The sequence below is a fragment of the Eptesicus fuscus genome, chromosome 14 (assembly GCF_027574615.1).
Source record: "Eptesicus fuscus isolate TK198812 chromosome 14, DD_ASM_mEF_20220401, whole genome shotgun sequence".
Taxonomy (NCBI): Eukaryota; Metazoa; Chordata; class Mammalia; order Chiroptera; family Vespertilionidae; genus Eptesicus; species Eptesicus fuscus.
This window is the reverse complement of record NC_072486.1, coordinates 4003177-4025943: the sequence shown is the minus strand read 5'-3', so window position 1 is coordinate 4025943 and position 22767 is coordinate 4003177. Positions and strand designations below refer to the sequence as shown.

The 22767-nt window shown below is 46.8% G+C and overlaps 1 protein-coding gene across 2 annotated transcripts in view; it reads right to left on the bottom strand.

The window, feature by feature from the left end:
• Nucleotides 1–1172: 1172 nt before the first annotated feature.
• The window catches only part of IMMP2L (inner mitochondrial membrane peptidase subunit 2), a 476087-nt gene continuing 454492 nt past the window's right edge, over nt 1173–22767 (bottom strand). For both annotated transcript variants that reach the window (XM_054726449.1, XM_028154445.2), the window contains one exon: nt 1173–1805. In XM_054726449.1, coding sequence (XP_054582424.1) covers nt 1686–1805 — 120 coding nt within the window. In that variant the 3' untranslated portion in view covers nt 1173–1685. The remainder of the gene's footprint in view (nt 1806–22767) is intronic.

Genomic DNA, 22767 nt, shown 5'->3' with positions numbered 1-22767 from the left:
GTGCATTCACCAGTCACCTTAAGTAAATATGCAAAGCTGGGGTGTGGCTCAGAGCATGTGGGAACATCAGCCAGTGCGAGTTAAAACTGCTGCAGAAAGTCATGCCATGCAGCAGCAAGACCAAGCACCTAGAGCGATGCCTGTGATCCCGTGCTAATCATTCCCCAAACACTGTTTACAAGTAGTGACTCTTGGATTTAAATATGTAGATGATAGTTGTAGATGTGTAATATTTATGTCAGTGAAATTACCACCATGTTTTCCCCAACCTATGGCCTATTCGCTAAAGCTTATTAAAACTAACAGTGAATTAATAACAAAAAAATAATCTGTTGACTTAATTATAAGCAAATCTTGGTTAAAATCACTTTAAAATTAACATATGACATATGGACTTGAAATTTTGTCCATTAAATCCAAAAGTCAAAAAAATGGAGGGTTTACTATATTATCTTTTAAACCTTTTACTTTTGATTTTGACCAATGTTAATACGTAAGTACTCACTGATGTTTGGTAAACAAGTTACTGTGATGACAATGAATTGTTATTAGCAACATATGCCCTTAACATGCATGTTTTTTTCTGTTGAGCCTCTGTTCTTGCATCCACATTGGAAAGATGGCTGGTCCTTGTTTGGGATTCTATTGCTGATGAAACAGGAAAGAGAGACCAGGCATTCAGAGGAGATGGAGTCAAGAGGCTTAGCTTCCATCCGCGTGAGCCTTCAATCCATAGGAGGGAAGAGGAAGAAACGCTTCATAAATACAGACTTGCATGCTGGCCATTTGCCTCCTTATCTACACAATTACAGACTCGCTTGTGCTAATACTATAACACTTAGCAGTTGGTGGTCAGCCTTATAGACATGAACACTGGAAAATCACTGGGGTGAAAAAAAATCTGACATGGTTGATCTGGAGGGATTGTTTTTCTTCCATTTCACTGGGAATGTTTTACGAAATAGTGACCAAATACTGATAAATGGGTTCCCTCATCCATGTGAACAGTCATGGGGTCACTCAGGAGTTTTCAAGTAAAAAGGGCCAATGAGAAAGGTTTGATTGTATGAAACCTTGTATGACATATTGATAGAATCAGTCCCCTCCAAGAGAGAAGACAGTCCTCCTTCGTGGACGTACAGATTAAATGACAAGCAAAGCAGTACCTGAGCAATGAGTGCTTTATTTTTACATTACAGTGTACAGCCTGTCCCACCTGGCAGTTCCTGCATGGTAGAAGCTGTCAATCACAATGTAATTCCTATCAGTATATGTATAATAGGTTTCTTCTGTTCCAGCTAAACAGCAAGTGACATCACTCAAGCCATTGCATTCACCTAGGTTCATTTGCACATTCTTCCAGCAGCAAGCACCGAAATCAAAACTCAGCAACCAACAGGATACGGATGCAGGGCAAAATCTCAAATATACTCCTGCAGACAAATGAGAATACAACTTCCATATTCCCAAAGGTCAGCGTACTTTTTTGGCATAAAACAACAGGGTATTACAATTGACCACACAATCAGGTGCCACTTAATACCATTTAATATTTTTAAACTCTCTAATCATCTTAGCACTAGAGGGTCTCCCGCAGGGCATCACTGTGTGGCGGCCCCCCATCCTGCGCTGGTGGCCCTGGGTGGCCTCCCCGTGCCTCCAGGGCAGGCAGTGGGACATCCGGGTCACAGGTCTTCGCTCTGCACCGGCAGGCGCTCCGGAGGGAGCACGGACTGCAGCCTCTGCCAGCGCCCCGGGGGCCACAGGATGTGCGTCGCATGAGCATGCAGAAGCCCCAGGGAAACCTGCATCGGGGACACAGAGAAGCAGAAAGAAATGACTTGGTCAGGGTCACCGTTCACATCTTGAAAATAGCCCTGGATCCCGCGCGGCTGCTCCAGGGACCGAGGAGGAGGAGGAGGAGGCGCAGAAAGCGCTGCCCTGGCCCTTTCCGGGGCCTGACAACATGGAAAAGGCTCCCCTCCGCCCCGCCATTGGGAGCAGGTGCTCACATGGTCTTCACTCTGCACGTGGGGAGCCTGAGTTCAGGGAGAAGCAAGAGCTGGTCTACAGTCACCCAGCTCCCAGGGTGGGCGCCGGTGCAGGGCCCGCTGTGCGCCCCCGGCCTGCAGCCCGCCCTCCTCAGCCCCGCGCATAGACCCCAAGGATAAAGCTGGGCGACCTGCTCAGAATATTCTACGGAGTTCTCAGGTTTTCAGAGAGACATGGGAACACATATATTTTGCCAAAAACATTGCCCCACCTACTGGGCGAGCAGCAAGAGTTAGATGTGAGGCAAGGTGGGAGGCCTCCTGGGAATACTGAGCAACACCACAGCCATGACCCGGAGAAAGGCAGCAAACCACAGGAGAGCCGGCCAGGTGGGAGGGGAAGCGATGGAAAGGAATCAAGTAGAGCCCGGCCGGTGTAGCTCAGTGGTTGAGTGTGGACCAGTGAACCAGGAGGTCATGGTTGGATTCCAGGTCAGGGCACATGCCCGGGTTGCCACTAGGGGGCATACAGGAGGCAGCCGATCCATGATTCTCTCTCACCATTGATATTTCCATTTCTCGCCCTCTCCCTTCCTCTCTGAAACCAATAAAAAAAATATTTTAAAAAAGTATAAAGACCCTGGTAGATGGCAAAGAACCCCCATCCGCACAGATGGACCAGAATGGAAGGGGAGGGAGCTTTTCTCGGAGGACTTAAGGCTGAGAGCTGAGAAGGAAGGAGCCCTTAAAGCAAGCATGTCAGACTCCCCTTCGGCGGATAAACGAGGCATGCTGGTGAGTGACATGCGTGTCTTAAAGGGCTCACTAGGGACACATGTGTGGTGTGGAGGAGAGCGTGGCACACCTGATTAAAGGGCCTCGGACGGGGCCTTCTACAGGTCTGCAGCAGGGCCTGCCATGCTATGGCTGCGATCAGCTATTCTAATGATCTTTAGAAGCTTATAAAACACTCATGTTTAAGCACTTATTTACTGAGCACCAGTTATAAAGCAGAGAGGACACGTCTATATTATTTTCAAATGTTTTTTTCCTATACATTTGAGCTCCATGGAGATTAACAAACATCATTTCCTTCATTGAAGTTACTTTATTGACTAGCATATTCATTCGAAAAATCACATCGCCCAGAGACTCTGGAAAGAGCTGAATGTCAGGGGAGAGACTCCAAAATGATAACCAGAAACGCCTTTTCTTTTTTAAAGAAAGCTTCACAACAACTTGGAATACAGACAGAATAAACCCCAAGGGGACCAAGAAGCCCATGGGCCCAGCAGAGAAAGTTTTCTTCGACTTGTCGCGCTGAAAATCAGACCTATGTGAAACTTGAAACGTGGCACAGAAAGTAGCTCTCTTCACCAAAATCACCAGTTACTTCCGTGTGGCTGCATTCCTTTCTCGGAGGTGTGTGCTATGTGTGTTTGTACACATACACTTTTTTCTCAGCCCAGTGGAAGTTGTTGGCTTCATGGTGAATTTACCTTTCAACATGTATCTCCTAAGAAATAAGGCTTTCCCTACATGAATACCATGTATTACATGCAAGATATTTAATATTGATGTGATATTGCTTAATATAGCCCTTGTTCAAATTTTTCCTATTGCCCCAATGTCTTCTAAGGATATTTTAGTTTTTAAATTCTTAATCAAGGATCACTGATTGTATCATCATTTTGCTTCAGTTTACATTTAGGTCATTTTGATCAGGAGCCCAGCTACCTTTTGTAATTAGTAATTAATCAGTAGGATTTTTTCCAATTATAGCTGACATATTAGTTTCAGGTGTATAACCTAGTGACGAGATATGTATATAACTTACAAAATGATCACCCTGCTAAGTCTAGTAGCCATCTGACATCATACATGGTTATTACAATATTATTGACTATATTTCCTATGCTGTATTTTACAGCCCCATCACTGTTTTTATAACTGGCAATTTGTAGTTCTTAATCCCCTTCACCTAGTCCCCAAAACTCCCTCCATCTGGTAACCATCAGTCTATTTTTTCATTTATTTTTTTAAGTTTCCACATATAAGTGAAATCATATGGTACTTAACTTTTTCTGTCTGATTTATTTCACTTAGCATTATATTCTCTAAGCCCATCCATGTTTTTACAAATGGCAAGGTTTCATTCTTTCTTATGGCTGAGTAATATACCATTGTATATATGTACACTTCTTTACCCATCTATTTGTCTGTTGATGTTGCTTCCTTATCTTGGCTTGGTTTGCTTTCCTATTTTATCTTTCTGATAGTTCATTATTGGCATATAAAAATGCAACTGGTTTCTGCATACTAATAATTGTAAATAATGCTGCAGATCACAGGAGTGCATATATATATGTTCTTGTTGACTTCAGAAAGAAAGGAAGAGGGAGAGAGAGATAGAAACATCAATGATGAGAATCATTGATTGGCTGCCTCCTGCGTGCCTGCCCCCTTCTGGGGATCGAGCCCACAACCCAGGCATGTGCCCGGACAGGAATCAAATTGTGACCTTGTGGTTCATAGGTTGATGCTCAACCACTGAGCCACACTGGCTTGGTGATATATTATCCTTTTTCATATGTTACTAGAGGCCCAGTGCATGAAATTCATGCACGGGTAGGGTTCCTAGGCCTGGCTGGCAATCAAGGCCGATTGGAACCTTCTGGCTGCCGGCCAGAGCCTTCCTTCATTTTGTGCCACCCCCTGTAGGTCAGCACACATCACAGCGAGTGATTGAACTCCCGGTTGAACTCCCAAGGGGACACTTGGCATATTAGCCTTCTATATATCTAGACTAGAGGCCCAGTGCATGAAATTTGTGCACCGGAGAGGGTCCCTTCAGCCCAGCCTGCACCCTCTCCAATCCAGGAATTCCTTGGAGGGGATCGGGCCTAAACCGGAGGTCAGACATCCCTCTCACAATCGGGACTGCTGGCTCCTAACTACTCACCTGCCTGCCTGACTGATAGCCTCTAACTGCCCCCCCTGCCAGCCTCATCACCCCTAACTGCCCCCCCATGCCAGCCTGGTCGCCCCCAACTGCCCCCTTCTGCTGGCCTGGTCACCCCTCACTTCCCCCCCTGCTGGCCTGGTTGCCCCCAACTGCCCCCCACTGCTGGCCTGGTCACCCCCAACTGCCCCCCACCCACGCAGCCTGCTCTTCAGTCGTTTGGTCGTCCCTCACTAACCCCCCTGCTGGCCTGGTTGCCCCACACAGCCTGCTGTTCAGTCATTTGGTCGTCCCTCACTAACCTCCCTGCCAGCCTGGTCGCCCCACACAGCCTGCTGTTCAGTCATCCATCTTGTTTTTCGGTCATGACGGCCCCTGGCTTTTTATATATTAGGATTGGATTCAGTTTGCTAATATTTTCATAAGGGTTTTTGTGTCTATGTTTTATAGGAATACTGACTTGTACTTTTCTTTCCTTGTGATGTCCTTGTCTAGATTTGATATCAAGTAATTCTTGCCTTTTCATATGAGTTAAATGTGCCTCCACCTCCTCCTTTCCATGTAGTGTTGTATTTAAAAATAACATCCAAGCCCAGAATTCAGTCGAGTTTACCAGCATAATTCCTGCCTCACTTCCCCACACATCCATCCCCCAGAGATGATTCCTTTCACTTATGTGTTTCAAAACCTCAGTGTGTAGCTCATTCATATTTTAAAATAGATCAATATACAAAATCAGTTTGCCTTGTAGAAATGATTTAGTGGAAGTATGAGCTATAAGAAGCAATAGGGAGCAAAAAAGTTCAAAATATTATAAAAACAACATTGCATTGAGAAAATAAAAACAAAACATAAGTCTTTGTGTGGTGAACACTACTGCTCATATAATGATAAGGTTTCAAAATAAAACTTGTACTGTATTGGAAATTGTATTGAATTGTAACAGAATTATAAATTCTAATTGTAATTCTAAATTATATAGAAAAGGATAGTTTTCTAATTCTTCCTTAACCCTAAAAATGTGTTTTTCCCTAGAAAGGTTTTAAGAGTAACTCCCTTAATTCTTAATATTCTCAATTGGTTTTAAAATTTATAAAGAAAAGAGTCAAATTAACTATATTAGCTAAATATGTATAGTGGGAAAATCACCAATTTAATGTGTTAATAACAACCTTCACATCGCTGAATAAGAAAAATCAAGCTTAAGATACTTCAGGTTGAATAATTATTACCCTTAGAAATATCACTCCTTCCTACAATTTCCAAGTTTTTCTTACAATATCATCACACCTATTAAACAATGCAATTTTTCAATGCAATGTGTAAGTGTAAGCTATTCTCAGTAATATTTATAGTTATCTTGTCCTAACTGCTTAGAGACTCTACCCTAACCAACCTGATAGGTGGGGGTTTCAGCACCACGGAGAGTTACCACTGCAACAGTGTTCCCTCAAACTGTTCCTACCTGAACTCAGGTTCCATAGTCATTAGACTATGAACTTTGACCCAGTTTGTCCAGTTTTTGTGTTGTAAATGTCAATGTCTATTCGGTTAATTTCTTTTTACTTGGATTCACTAGACTAAGAACAAATTGCCTTTTTCAAGGAAAAGATAAGAAAGGAAGACTATCAGGAAGAGTAAACTCGGAAGTCTCTTGGGGAAAAAATGAAGTACTGGTGAGACTCATCTTTAGGTTAATTAACCAGTTTGGAAGGTTATTGAGATTCTTCCCTCAGCCTGTTTGTCTAACACTGTTCCTCTGCCCTGCATTTCACACTTGGCTACTTACCACTGTTTACCCCAATTCCACAGCAAATGCCAAATCTGAGAAAACTTTCCAGTAAAGCATTTGCTTAGTAGATCAGATCTAATGTCTTCCTTTTGGAAAAAAAAAAAAAGTTACCTTATTTTGTAATCTAATGATAAGTCAGTAGTCATTTTTACATACTATCAGCTCATTACTACTGTTCCCATCAGAAATAGCCATAGAGAACTAAAGGAGATTGACTCACACACACACTTTCTGCTCCTCAGTAGCAGGAAGCACGAGGGATTCCCAGTAGAAACTAGTTTTAAAAAAACTGTAAACGTCTCCATCCCTGCTTGTCCCTCACCAAATATAATCAAGAGTTGGCTAAACACCTCCAACACCTATCAAACATTATTTTCAACAGTTGGTTGGGTTGAAGGAATGAGAGTCAAAAGGCTTCTCATAGGGTGTCAGGTGAATGGAAAGTAAATGGCTGGTAATGCCTTAGACTGAGAAAAATAACGATGGTGCTAGTTCCTGAAATTGGAAACCAAGAATAAGAAGCATTTATAAAGAAACAGGGAATGGACGGTCACAACAGATATCTGGGAAGAAGAGAGACTTGAGAGTCATAAGAACGTGAGGAATACAAGCTGAAGATTTGGGTTAGTCTGTCCAAGAGACCACTTGGAATGGAAAAGAAGGCAGAGGAGGGGATCCTACTGGCCGGCAACACAACACCAACATTTGAAAGATGAGGAGGTATCTTAGTAGACAAGAACGACTCCGTCTAAAATACAAAATATGCAGCGCGTAAGCTCTCAAAGGGCAGGCACTGTATGTATCCACAGCACCTATGGCACGACCTGGGACACAGAAGGTAAACGTTTGGGGAGTGAATGAATAAAACAGCCAAGGAGCCATGCTCTGAAAGCTAAATGCACAGAGCGTTTCAAGGGGGACGGCAGTTACGGCAGTATTGAAATGGGACGCTTGGATTTGGCGATTCCAAAGTCATTAAAAACCCTTATCAAGTTCAAGTTGCGGAGAGTGTGGGTGGTAGAACCCAAGTGGGAATGTCCTGAGGAGCAAATGACTAAGATATCGAACACGGATTTCTCTTTCAAAAAGACCAGCTGAGAAGAGCAGGAATTATTAGTAGATAAACACAGAGGAGGAAGCATTACTGAGCACTCCCAGGTTCCTGGTGAAAGGTGGTGGTTTCTATACCTCTTACCTCTATGAATAGGTAAGAAGAGAGCAAACACGGGAATGCTTCTCGGTGTGTAAGTAGGAAGTTTGAGGGCACTTCCTCCAATTTCTCTGCCTAAGTAGCAAAGTAACTACTGAGCATACTTAGCAACAAAGCCACCTTTTTTAAAGAAGGGTTAGGGTTAAAGTAGGAATTGTGAAGGTATTTGGGGCAAACCCTGGCCCCAGGCAGGGAATTTAACAGGGATCGCTGGGAAGAGCTGCCACCGTCCAATGAAGAGGAGATGTTGGGTGTGCCAATCTGCTTCCGTGGCTGGGTTTTCTCCAGTGGCATTCAGCAGTCCTGGTCTAGAAACAAGGTGAATGGCAGGTTTAACCCAAGGCTGGAGGTTGGCAGGGAAGTATGAGAGAATGGATGGAAGTTAGACTGCGTGGAGGGAGGAGGTGGTCATAGCTGAGATTTAAAAGGAAGGGGTGGGAGTAATTCAAGAGTGTGTAGGCCTGGGGGAATGAGAGGGAGGGAGTGTGGGAGCCTCAAGGCTAAGAGATTATGGTCCTGAATCCTCTCCATCCAGTGCAAGACAAGGGTCCAGAGTAAAAGTCTGACTGACCTGGATGTGGTCCCATAGAGACATCCGTCAGCTCAGGGGCTTCCATGGAAAAGCTGGAAGCAGCAGGAGGATGGGAGCAAGCGCCAGGTGTTCATACCTTGAGTTGGAATGTTGAAAATGCTACTACTTGTTGGGCACGCTGTAGGAATGAGGCCGCCTGAAGCTGTAGGCGACTAGATGGAGGGGTGGCCTAGTGCTTGGCAGGCCTTCCAGATACACCTGTCACCCATCCAGTCTACTCACTGCCTGAGCCCCAGAACACAAGGATTGGGGCAGGGGGGTGGGGGGGAGTCTGCCTCAGGAACCAGCGAGGACAAAGCCCGGGAAACCAAATGACTACGACGACAAGGCTCAGCAAGTCAGAGCTGAGAGGTTCAAGACGAAGGTGACAGCTCCGCGTCCCACACACAGGACTGGGTCTGAGAGGAGGAAGGAGGCGGCTGGGCTGGTTGCACACTGGCCTGCGTGCCTCTGACTCAGACCTGGGGTTCCATGGATGAGGCCACAGAATGCGCACACGTGCAGGTGACATCCAGAGCACATGCTTACGGCACGAGGTATCTGAAGGCAATAAAAAAATAAGGTTTTCTTCCACTAATTTATCGACTCATAACACACAACCAAGTGTCACAGGCGACGAACCAGGAATTTTGTTTTTAAATAGCTCATATCAAAGCTGTCAAGTTTTTACAAATGAAGTCACAGTGCTCTGAAAAAAAAAAAAAAATCCAGCTTCTGCCCTAACCAAAAAGTCCAGTTTGGCTCGGTGGATAGAGCGTCGCCCTGCGGACTGAAGGGTCCCAGGTTCAATTCTGGTCAAAGGGCACATGCCCAGGTTGCAGGCTCGATCTCCAGTAGGGGGCGTGCAGAAGGCAGCCAATCAATGATTCTCTCTCATCATTGATGTTTCTCTCTCTCTCTTCTCTCTCTCCCTTTCCCTTCCTATCTGAAATCAATAAAAATATCTATTTTTTAAAAATCCAGCTTCTCAAAATGCATCCTAACAGTTTTCTGCTCTGCAGTTGTACACACTAACAGGGTGGGGGGGTGCTTTTAAGTCGGGGATGTTCATGAGCATAACTTTTTTGCGTGTCAGTAAAACGGAAGGTGCTTTCTTCTGCTCGAACATCTCTGAAGGAATGATGAAAGCAGCAGGACCTCATTTGCATTGTCTAACGACCTTGGTGGGTGATGGTCTCGGAAAACAAACAGCTTTCCGTGAGAAGGAGCCGCCAGTTTGGCCAGATTACAGTAACGAGCGTCCATGGCGGGCTCCGGGCTCAGAAACACCGCGCTCTTCTCCGCACTGTAAATCACTCCCGCTCTCCTACGGCGCTCCTGCACTTCCAGCCAAAATAGCCAGTAAATCAAACCGGAGGTGAAGGCTTTTTGGCTTAAACCTATTCAATATGTTCTAGCCTCTGACAGCTGGGGAACTCCAGAGTTATTTTACATCTCAGGGTTGGAACTCTCAAAGTCACAATCTCAGATGACCGGACGCTCGCCAACTAAAATGCTGGAAACCTCATCGTGTCTGGGAAACGGGCTGCGAGGGGCCTGAGCCGACGATCAGCATCGGTGCCCGGGAAACTCACCGGACAGGCCGCGTGAGGAGCCCAGAGCAAGACACAGGGCCACAGTTTTCAGGGTTCCTCAAACTGGAGTGAAGGCGTGGCTGTTAAGGAAAGGACACAACAGAGACGTGTTCTGTTTTATTCTAGAAAGGCAGCGAAGGAGAGAGGCAGAGCCCCAGCTGGGTCTGGCAATTCTTCCAACAAAACATCTCTGTAGAGTCGCCGCTCTTGTTCGAGGCGGTGGTAACAGGACGAGATGAAAGGGGCCTGAAGGGATGAGCTGGAGCAGAAACATAAACAAGTAGCCAGCCGGCGGCTGGCCCCCACGGCGGACACTGTCACCACTGCTTGCGATTCTCTAAGTAAGAACGGCCGTGGCAGTATCATCTTACAATCACTTAAGGCCCCGGGATGATTCACTCACATGCACTAAAGCGATGTAAATTGTGCAAAATAAGATGTAATCTGGTTTCTGCTTTACTCCTAATGGCTGAGAATATGACAGCGGCCGCAGCCAGAGCACGGGGCGGGGCCAGGCCCTTCCTTCCTTACGTGAGCCGACTTGTAGTCGCTGCCCTGCAACTGCTGGAAACTCAGTATTTACGCTGAATATTAATGAAATCTTTTTTCTTTTTTTAAAAAAATTTGTATTGATTTCAGAGAGGAAGGGAGAAGGAGAGAGAGAGAGATAGAAACATCAATGACGAGAGAGAATCATGGATCGGCTGCCTCCTGCACGCCCCACACTGGGGATCGAGCTGGCAACCCGGGCATGTGCCTGGACCAGGAATTGAACCTGGGACCCCTCAGTCCACAGGCTGATGCTCCATCCACTGAGCCAAACCGGCCAGGGCTATGAAATCTTGTAAGTGCATTCTTCCTGGTTATGACTGCTTCTTCAAAATCGCCAAGAAATGTTTTTGGATGGCTGCCACCCTGTTTTTCCAGAATAGGTGAGATTCCAACGTGAATTTCACTCACAGGTTCCTAGAAACACAGACTTCTCCCCTGTGGGTCTGGGTTGGTGACAACTGTAGGACCAAGTGTTACTTTGGGGGAGCCCAACCCCCCCCCCCCTCTTGCTCTCAGCTGCCCGGCCCCATCAAGACTGAGACACAATATGTAAAAAACTGTTTGTTACACAAAATCAGCTGCAGGGAGACTTCTCCTGCTTCCCTCCAATGGGAGCACGGCCCTCCACCCTTCCTGTGTCCTGTGACATCGCTGAGAACAGTGCAGGGTGCTGGTCAGACACGCGGATTTGGGCATCAGACAGACTCCCACACAGACACCCCGCAGACAAGCTGACAGGGACAGGCACCCCCTCTCTGTGAGGATAAGCTTAGAAACATTTCACCTCCCCGAGTCTCAGGCTGTTCCGGTGGCTAATATCAGGAAAAGAGGATTTCTGGTAAATGCAAATTCTGGCTAAAAACCAGGTGTCATCGGTTACGATCGGAAATGTGTTCTCCCCCAATTCCTATGTTGAGGTGCTGACCCGGGGCCTCAGCCTGGGGCTGGATTAGGTCATAGCGTCTTTCGAGAGGCAACTGCATTGAAGGGACGCCCTTTGGGGGCCCTGCTCCAATCTGACTGCGCCCCTGTAAGAGGAGGCGATCAGGCCGGCCCAGCGACAGGGGGCTGCCCTTGCAGGGGGACCCCATGTGGGAAAGAACAAGAGACAGGCACCTGCACCCCAGGAGAAGCTGGGGCGGAAACCCCCTGCCGGCACCTGGACCTCCTCCAGCACCAGGAGCAGCACGCCCTGCGGTTCTGGCCGCCCCGGCGGAACTTGGTGCTGGCCCCTCCAGCAGCCAACACACCGTCTGTGCTGACCCGCCAGCAAAGGACCAGAAGAGGCCCCACAGCCCCACAACCCGCCCAGAGCCATCTGACGGTTTAGGGAACGGCTCAGGCGCCAGGGATGCCTGAGGCATCCGTCTGAACACCAGTCCTCCCTTTGCAGCAGAGAGTGGAGATCCTCGCTCTTGGCGAGTTCTGGGCAGCGATGAATCCCACAAGTATCGACCGCGTTGTGACCACGTGGGAAAGCTTGTGCTCACTGGTGGGGACTGTATGTGGGGCAGCGGATAAGGACAAGTGAGAAGGCATTTCAGACACCCTACAATCCAGGGAGGGAGGGAGGGAAGGAGGGAGAGAGAGAGAGAGAGAGAAGAGGAGGAGGAGGGAGGAAGGAGGGAGAGGGAGAGAGAGGAGAGAGAGAGAGGTCTACAACCACGAGATAAGGAGAAATTAAAGTGCCATAATAAAGGGGTGGCCTGGGCGTGGGAGCACAGCCGTGGCGCATGGGTTTTAACGGGGTGCACTGATGCAGACTTAGGGACACATTGGAGCCGGCACGGGAAAGATGAAGAGGATTTCAGTAGGCGAGAGAGAACCGAGCATTCCAGGATAAAGACAGGACACAAATGCTTAGGGGACTTGGGAAACAGGGGCAAGGGAACGAAGACGAGGAAGCAGAAGACGGAGAGGCTGGGGCAGCGGGGGTTTGAGCAGTGGGGTGTGGGGGGGCTAATAACAAGCAGAATGAGCAGTGGGGTAAGGGTGGGGGGGTGGCTAATAACAAGCAGAATGAGCAGTGGGGTAAGGGTGGGGGGGTGGCTAATAACAAGCAGAATGAGCAGTGGGCGCAGCAGCAGGAGCGGCATTAGCCACAGTGGAACGAGGTAGCAGCTCTGGCTCCGCAGCGCCCACTGTGCGCCAGGCGCGCCGGCAGCCTCAGCTGGCGACCTGGCTGGATCTCAGGAGCCGCGCTGGAAGAGGTGCACCTGCTGTTTCACCCCAGGAGCCAGGAGCGTGAAGGCTAAGAAGGTGCTGGAAGTCTCACAGGTAGTACGTGGTAGCGTGAGGATTCAAGCAGACCTCACTGACTCCTAACCATGTCCCTAACTCACGTGGCTGTCTTCCCTTTGACACGAGAACCAAGGAACCAAGCAGCCCCTCATCTCCACACCGTGGGACCCACTATTCTCCTGCACACAGGTGCTGTACATGGTGATCAACGAGAAAACGCATCCCCACGTCTGTCTCCAGAGTAAATGGTAAGAGTTTAAAAGGCAAACTTACATACACGTCATTGCTCCGGGCAGGGGAGGGCCTCAGCGACCAGGGGACAGACCCTGACGCAGCCAGGCTCTCCCAGGGCTCCCAGCTGGGGCGGTTTAGTTAGGAGTCCTCGGAGGATGGGGAGAGTGCGGTGCAGAGAAGTGTGTGGGCAAAGCCCGTTCGGAAGGGAAAAGCTCTCCTGCCCTGGCTCGCTGCTCAGGCCGCGCAGACCTGGATCGGCACAGCCTGGGCAGGGGAAACGCTCAGGCTGGGAGCCGGCAAGGGCGGCTCAGCTCTTCCTTAAAAGGGAGAGTCCCTTGTACCCAGGATGTTGCTGCAGTGCACTCGCTGGAACTTGCCTAACTACTATACGCTCAAAAATGCATTTAAAACATCTATATATTGTTATTGATTTCAGAGAGGAGGGGAGAGGGAGAGAGAGCTAGACACATCAATGATGAGAGAGAATCATGGATTGGCTGCCTCCTGCACGCCCCCTACTGGGGAATGAGCTTGCAACCCGGGCATGTGCCCTGACTAGGAATCGAACTGTGACCTCTTGGTTCATAGGTCGACGCTCAACCATTGAGCCATGCCAGCTGGGCGAAAATACACTTCTTTATAAGCGATAAAAAATAATGAGATGGCCCAGGCACCACAGCCTGGAACACTGGGCCACAGACGGGATGTCATGTCGGACTGCATAATGGGCGGGCTCTCAGGGTCGCCAACAGGGGTGAGCTATGCTTGTGTGGGAACAGCCCCTCCTGGCAAGGAAGACCGCGGAAGTCACTCCAGCTAATGGATGCGCTCCAGGCGATGAGATGCCATGCAGGACCCAAGTCCTTGATCCTAAGCTGGGAGGCGCCTGCCACTGGGCACGCCTGCTCACAAGCAAATGCAAATCCACGCGCGTGGGGGTGTCTGGTTTACACTGTGAGACCAGCATTTTCCCTGGCCAAAGGGAATAAGAGGCAACTGGCAGTGACTCATTCTGTGGGGTTAACTTTTTTTCCCTCTTAATGAAATTTTGCTGATTAGCAGTGGAGCAGTTCTCAAAAGTGACTGATGAAGAAAAGGAAACAGTCCCTATGTCTGGCGATAGGTTTAATAAAACTCTTTCTGTAAAAAAAAAAAAAAAAGAAAAAAAGAAAATCCCCAATTAGTATATTAAGAGACACTAATTGGAACCCTCATTGTATAGCCTCTGGTGATGGCCATGGAGATGAATGAAGGACAAAACAGAGGTGATTAGAGAGGTACTACGTAATGCTCAGCCATAATCTCCAGTGGTTCTCACCCCTCAGAACAGCTATTATGGGACAGAAAAAACAAGGGCTTTAAGGGGGAAATACTGCTTATGAAACATTTAGCAGAAACATTTGCAAATGTTTAGTAGAAAGAGCTTATGCTTAGTTTATATGGATTATAAATACTTACTAAAGGATTTATGTTAAATTTGGAGACCTTTGCCCTGGCCAGTTTGGCTCGGTGGTCGGAGCACCAGCCCGCAGACTGAAGGGTCTTGGGTTTAACTCACAGTCAAGGCCATGAACCTGGGTTGCAGGTTCAATCCCTGGCCCAGGTTGGAGTGCGTGCTGGAGGCAACAAATACATGTGTCTCACATGAAAGTTTCCCACTCTCTCCACCCCTCTCCCCTTTTCCTTCTTTCCATTCTCTCTAAAAATCAATGGAAAAATGTCCTCAGGTGAGGATTAACAACAACAACAACAAGATTTTGAGATCTTTGCCTAATATCTTTCCTAGTTATTTTCTATTCTTTATGTAATTCTTCTTACCAACACCTCCTTAAAATATTTAGAACACTTATGACATCTGAACTGATTTGTGACTGTCAAAATTTAATTCCATGTTTAAGGCATAAACATATTTTGAGATTTTACAGATTTTGAATGGTAACTGTTTGGTCTGAATTTTCAGTGTAGTTTTCCATCTGAAATAGAAATAATCGACTTAGGAATTCACACACATACTAGTACACGCATACACCTTTCTCCGTCTTCCACACACACGCACACACATTCCTACTAGGTTACGCAGGTAGAAGCCTGAAAGGAAGCCAAATGGTAGTGTTGTGCAGGCAGTTATATTAGTGATGATGTCTACTCTTCTTTAGTTTTCTGTATTTTCCAAAATCCCCAGCACCGATACATGTTCCATTTACATAATCACAACTCAATGATATTGCAAATCTGTCTCATTGAATGTTTTCTTGACAGAAAAATAGAAGTAGGTAGATTCTCAAAGTTAATAAACATTGAGAAGAGATCTATAGGTACACAGTGCAAGGCAATGGAGAGACACGTGGTCCCTGGATCGGAGGAAAGAGAGTCTGGAGAACATTCGGATAGTCAGTTTACTTCATGTGACAGGGAACATCTAAATTATAATTCAGGTAGTAATTATGCACACTGTAGCAACAATGCATTATCAAATAATGCACTGGAATCTAATATGCAGCCATCATATCTATATTACTTAGAGACAACGTTCAGTGCTAAGTTAAAGTTAAACAAAATTAGGTAAGCTGTGTACTCAACGGTTATATTAAACAACTGCCTCAAGTTCAACTTCATACCAGAGCACTTACAGCCGACTGCACTCCCAGCAAGTAATGGTTTTACTTCAAAAAGCTGCCAAGATCAAGCTATAATAGCACAGATATGTCCCCAATAGAAACTTCCCAATAGATAGGCACTACAAGGGTCACCTGGGTTAACTTTCCGAGGGCAAATTCCATCTGAAGTGATATTGCTAAAAATCCCTGTGGCCTAAAGAACTTTCTCAAAAAACATGTACAAAGGGAGTGCGCAGGTATAGATTCCCTATGCCGATCTGGGCCTTAGGAACACATCAGTGCACGCAGTACTTAAGAACCAACTGGAAGATGCTTTTGTCAATACAAAGCCAGGCCACTGCATTAGAGGAAAACTCGGGCTGTTTATTTCACTTCCATAGCGGGATCGTTCAAGGGCAAGTTCTAAAAAAATGATTCCCTGGAGCGCTGGGGCCCCTGAGAAAAACAAGAAAACCAGATGACTTTGAGAAAAGTCTGAATATCTACTGGGATATTTTTGGATTATGTTGCAAATAGAGGCAAAGAGTACATTTTAAATTATATATAAACTAGAAGCCTGGTGCACAAAATTATATATATACTAGAAGCCCGGGTTCCTCAGCCCGGCCTGCACCCTCTCACAATCCGGGACCACTGGCTCCTAACTGCTCACCTGCCTGCCGACCTGATCACCCCTAACTGCCCTCCCCTATTGGCCTGATCGCCCCTAACCATCTCTGCCTTGGCCCCCACCACTGTGGCTTTGTCTGGAAAGAAGGCAGGATGACCGGAATATGTCTGGTCGACACGGTCTAATTAGCATATTACCCTTTTATTAGTATACTAGAGGCCCAATGCATGAAATTCATGCAAGAGTAGGCCTCCCTTCCCCCAGCTTCTGGCACCGGCTTCCCTCTGGCACCTGGGACCCTGGCTTCCCTCCAGCTGCCAGCAGGCACCCGGGACCCGGGCTTCCCTCGCAGCCCTGGCTTTGTCCAGAAGGTTGTCTGGAAGGTTGTCCGGAAGGATGTCCAGTCTAATTAGCATATTATGCTTTTATCATATATATATATATATATATATATATATATATATATATATATATACATACACACACACACACACACACACACACACACACACACACCCCTAAACGACGAATGATTGGTTGACCAGTTGCTAGGACGTGCCCTGACCACCAGGGGACAGACGCTCAATGCACAGGATTGGGCTCCCTCCTGTCTGGATCGGGCCTACAGGGATCAGGCAGAAACCAGCTATCCGACATCTCCTGAGGGGTCCCGGATTGCTAGAGGGTGCAGGCCAGGTCTAGGGACCCCACCAGTGCACAGATCTGTGCACCAGGCATATATATATGCTAATTAGACCAGACGTCCTTCTGGATGTTTTTCCAGATGACCTTCTGGACAAAGCCGGGGCTGCGAGGGCCGAGGCAAGCCACCACAGCTGCGAGGGCCAAGCCCCTTGCACGAATTTTGTGCATCAAGCCTCTAATATATATATATATATATATATATATATATATGGCATTTATCTTTATATATTTTTCACTAAATGTCCTTCCTTCCTATTTTACAAGAGAAAGGAACATAAACACGAAGATCTGGAGTCCCTTCCCATGGATGTGGGGGAAAAATGGAGGCCCAGCTATCTTGACTTCCTGTGACAGAGTTTCGGGGTGCCATCCAAGCTTCCCAGGAGACTGGTCCTGAGTTTTTTTTTTTACCAAATCTGCTGCATAGGATGAAACCACCATCACATATATTTCCATATCATGGAACTTCTTCTACTTAGCATCTTTCCAACCTTCTCTCCAAGCTTACACATCCCCGTCCAATAATGATCTCTTGAACCCTGTAGGCCCGATCCAGACAGGAGGGAGCCCAATCCTTAAAAATGGGATCCAAGGGTAAAAGATATCGCCATTCAATTCATAGCGCCCAAGTAGAAAGGTAATGTAATGGCTTTTCAGTTCTTTTTCTATATCTATTTTTTAAATAACCATATTCCAGTTAATGTAATGAGGGAATGTTGGTGCCACTCTGAGATAATATCTTATTTTGGAGATGACCAGGTTTAGCTCAATTGCCTTTGTTCAGAAAGTTCAGATTTAATAACCGGTAGATGTGGAGTTTCTATCTATGAGTCGCATTTTGTAGAAATCTGCCAGCTTTCCTCAGCAGCTGTCTCCAGCCAAAGGCACACCTATTCTGGATTAAATGTCAGTCTCCTCTTTGTTCTGCCTTTGGATGGGCACAGAAATAGTCCATAGAGAAGTGAAAAGTTATTTTGGGGGTCTAGTGACATTAACTTGGATTTTCAATTTTAGAAATTCTACTTAGGATTTTTTTTAAGTGTAAACATCTGCTTACTGCTTAGTAGAAAGCTAATAATATTCAAGCTCATAAAATAATATGTTCTAAAAACTAATATGCAGAAGGAAATTTTCATGGTACCATCATATATTGCAATAAGAGCCTTTTGCTGGTCATTGAGAGACTCGGCTTCACTTCACGGTTTAATCACCCTACATATTCCTGCTTATTGCCCTATATATTCCTCCAACAAGAATATTATCTTTTTAATGTGCGTCTCAGAAAACTGTGGATACATGCTACTCTTCAGCAGCAGTGCCAAATTTTAATCTCATCATTGGGCTCTGACATGGCATCCAACCCTCCCAGGACTTAGTTTGCCTTTGATTATGGAATTTAGTACCTACTGGCAATTGTAGTGCCTGGAAAGTGAATAAGTTATCTACGTGAGTCTTCACAGGCATCGGATCTCTCTGATGCTCTAGAGTTCAGATAGACAACAGAATGCGAGGCACTGGTAGACACCCACGTCCACACAGCAACAGCCCCGGGGAGGTCCTTTCACGGTGCATTATTCCTATTTCGTAGCTCCTCAAATTCTCCTCCAGATGAAAGATACTTGCGCGTTGTATCGTAACACTCTCTGTAATTAGGTTTCATTTCTGAGAAGTCTTATCTTTTACATAAACAGCACATATTTAATCTTCTAGCTGCCATTACTGCCACAAGAATCTTGCATGTTAAGCTTGACGGCAGATTCTAAATACACCCTGTCCGTCCTCGGAGACGCAGCTCAAATACCACCACCACTGGCGGGCGTTGCTGGGCCCCCCAGGGGAGAAGGTCTCCTTCCGGGTCCCCATCCACTCTGTTCCTACCTGTGCTATGCTCAGCCCGCCTTGCAATGATCTGTTGACATTTCTGTCTCATCCACCTTATCTTCTTCCCCCGAGGCCCCAGTGACTGGCGCAGAATAGGCATGAGATAAATATTTGCTGAACGAATGAATTTAAATGTGTCTAAATTTCAGAAGGGAGGCTCATCAGATAAAGTGTCCTGACAGACAAGGAAAGACCTGGAGTGAGGTGGGTACACTAGCAGGTTTCTGTAAGTGTCCCTGAGAAGAGCAGGCTGCAGTGCATGTGCTGATTAATTCTGAATATTTTATAAGAAGAACCTTGTTTTTTTTTTGTTTGTTTGTTCATTTCTGTGTGTTGTTAATCCTCACCAGAGAATATTTTTTCCATTGATTTTTTTTTTTTAAGAGAGAGTGGAAGGGAGGGAGGGAGAGAAAGAAACATCGATGTGAGAGAGACACATCGATTGGTTACCTCCCACATGTGCCCTCTCCCCACCCACCCTGGGGCCGGGGATCGAACCTGCAACCCAGATATGTGCCCTTGACTGGGAATCAACCCCTCGACCCCTTGGTGCACAAGCCGACGCTCTAACCACTGAGAAACCGGCCGGGAAGTACCAGTTTCCAAGGACTGCTTTGGTAAACAGTCCTTTTCTTGACGAGGCTTCTTAATTTTAGGCATAGACTTCTGCGCTGCTCCTGCCCTGGTCACAGGTGTAACAGACGGAGGGATTTGCTGGTCTCCTTAAGGAAGGATACAAAGGCCCGTGCCCAACGTTTATTTTGGGGGAATATAGACAGCAATGACCTCGTGCAGCCACAGCGGCTCCAATACTCCCAAAGCAGAGAGCATATAAGTGAACGGAGTTTACGTTGTGTGAATTTGCAGCACCGAACCTCCTGGCATAGAGTCGCTTATCCCCGTTAGGTCCCCTGGTTCCCAGCCCCGCTCCTCTCCTTCCCCTGCTGTGAGGGCTCTGTCTTCAGTTCTCTCTTAAGCTTTCCAAAGGCAATCTGCTTCCGCACTTTCTAAGGAAAAAGGAAACGCAGCTTCCTCCCCACAAGAGCAGTTAACCTTCACTTTTCGTATGAAATAAGTGCAGACATCTGTGCTTTGTCATCAAAAAGGAAAACGGCTTCATTTCCCTAATTATTATCTGCTTCTCGGCCTCGGGTTAAGGATTCACTTGCCTTTGTACCACCTTGAAAATCCAGTCTCCCTTCCCCACGTCCAGGCCCGAGAAGAATCAGCGCCTCCTGTTCGCTTGGTCTGCATCTGCCTCAGAGACCGCGTCTACGCCCGGTGTCGGACCACCCTCCGCAGTACGTTTAAATCGGAAACCCTTTCCAATAAAGGAGATCCGAGTCCCATCTGTCTCCGGGAAGCGGTAAGAAGTCAGCCACGTGAACATGTTGCAGAGCCCCACAGGGTGTGGAAGCGGCTGTGCTTCCATTCCCAGCTGCCTCTGCAGGTAAATGCACTGCAGGTCGGCAGCGAAGGGCTCACCCCAACCACGAGGACGTCGGCTCTCAGCCATCGCTCTCTGCTTTCAGCCTCTAAAACAGAGGTTGTGTTGTCCCCGAACTCCCAGAGGGCAACTACCCCACCGGGAGGGAAAGGCGCCTCGAAGCGCCGGACCACTGAGAAAGGGAGAGAAAAACGTCCTGGATTTTTTTCCTCCCAACACCCCACAAAATTGGACTTTTTGGTATGTTTATCTGAAAATCTCACTGGCACTTCAATGCCTGGGAAGTCACGAGTGCGCTGGCTGCTGCACTGGCTCTGAGCAGACACTCATTCCTCATGACATGTGTGGGCCACCACAGAGACCATCGCCATCGGCACTCATGAGCATCACGTGGAGCCCAGAGCGAACCAGGGCCCACCAAGTCCCAGGGGCCAGGCCACAGTCCGAGCAGATTTCTAAGTGACGCACGTGGGCCTTCTGGTGTGGAGGAAAAGGGAGAGCCAGCATGGCAGGCCACCAGGGCGAGGACACTTGGTGACCTGAGACCATCTGCCAACAGGTCAGGGACAAGGGGTTGGTTGTGTGAGAGCAACTCTCTCCCTGGACAGCTGAGTCCAAGGCAGTCCAGCACTCAGCCCACCAAACTGTAGCCTCCTGGCCCCTGCAAACACCTCTACATGATGGTACCCCAGATGGGCCTGCTCAGCGGATTCCTGTCTGGAATGCTAGCCCTCCACCTGAGGAACCATGGGCTGGTCAATAGAGATCGTGACATCTTGAGAATGAAGGCAGTAAAAACAAACAAATAGCAGTGATTCCTCTTGACCTACCTCACAGCAGCCCTGCTGATTAAATAGAGAAAAAAGCTTTCAAATAATGAGTGACATCATTGCCATGACAGAAAACTCCTGAGCACATCACCTAGACCATGATTTATTATGAAGGTAGAATTAGGCCCACCTATACTGGTTGTGTGAAATCAGGAACAATATACTAAAGTCCTTCCTAACTATCATCAAAATTCAACATATTCTACAGGAATATCCATGATGCCATATGCATCCATCAAGTCGATTTCACATTTGTACACAAACAGGTATCCATATTCATCCGATGCTAACGCTAGGCTGGGAACTCATGACGTGAACATGGCAAATCCAATGGAACCAGTACAGCTACCTTATGAGGTAAGTAGGATTCTGCATCCAATTTTACAGATGAGGAGCCCGAGCCTTAAAGAGTCAAAATAAACAACTAGCTGTGAATTGGAAGCCACGCTGACTATAAGTCACAACCTGATGATTTCTCTCACTTATGACTCACCCACTGTCATAAAGACAACTGCCAGGTTTATGCAGCATCTCTCCAGGCTTCTGTGTGTGCCAGAGCTGAGGGCTGACAACACAGCCCTCCTGGCCAGCACGGGGTCTGTCCCCCATCCCCCTGAGCGCACTGTCCAGACCCAGGTCCTGTGGGCGGAGAATGCTTTCAATTCTTTCTCCTTTACCTTCCACTGAATCATGCAACTACGTGAGGCATCTAAAAATATTTCATTGCGACTCATTTTGTTAGCCTCCTAATGTATTTCTAAATTTTATTCCTCCTAAAAGTTGTAAAAAATAACTACATAATTTTTAATCAGAAAAAAAGATTTCTTGTGAGCATACTACTTTTTTTCAGCATTACTATGCTTCAGAGTGCTATAGCATGTACAAAATCCTTGAGCTATATAGAGCACAGGTAAACTCTAAATCGGTGTAATTGTGGGTCCTTAAAAACTACAAATCCTGCTCCCTCAATCCATGCAGGAAAAGCAGGTGCATTTTGTGGGAGCAGCTTCACGGACCGGAGTACAGGTTTGGGTACCACACAGACCTTCCTGTAATGAGCGCATCACTGGCCTCAACATCAACTACAGACCTGCCCTGGAGCCAAGGTCACCTTCATCCTGGTGCCAAGGTCTCCTTCATGGCTTCATCCTCCAATTCCTCTTTGCTTCAGAATCCCGTGTTTATCCTTCACTCTCTGAAATCCTTCTCGGCCTCCACACAAGCACCCGATCCTGCTATTTTTCCTGTAAGTAGCTTTGTCAGGTAGGGCTCAGGTCAGGCCGTGTTGGTGGAGGTGGACTAGAGAAGTCTCCTGGCAGTCTCTAAGGAAACCTTATCTGCGGAATTGAGTTAATGTCCACTTGGATTCTGGACATAAGCCCAGAAGCTAGTGGACAGCAGGGTTTTTTAGAAGTAATACAATTCCCCAAAACAGAAAGCAACAATAAACTAAAATAAAAGGCAATGTTTGCAGAGCAAGGGCAACCATAAAAATGTATTGTAATCCACCCTGTATTTAATTTTGAAA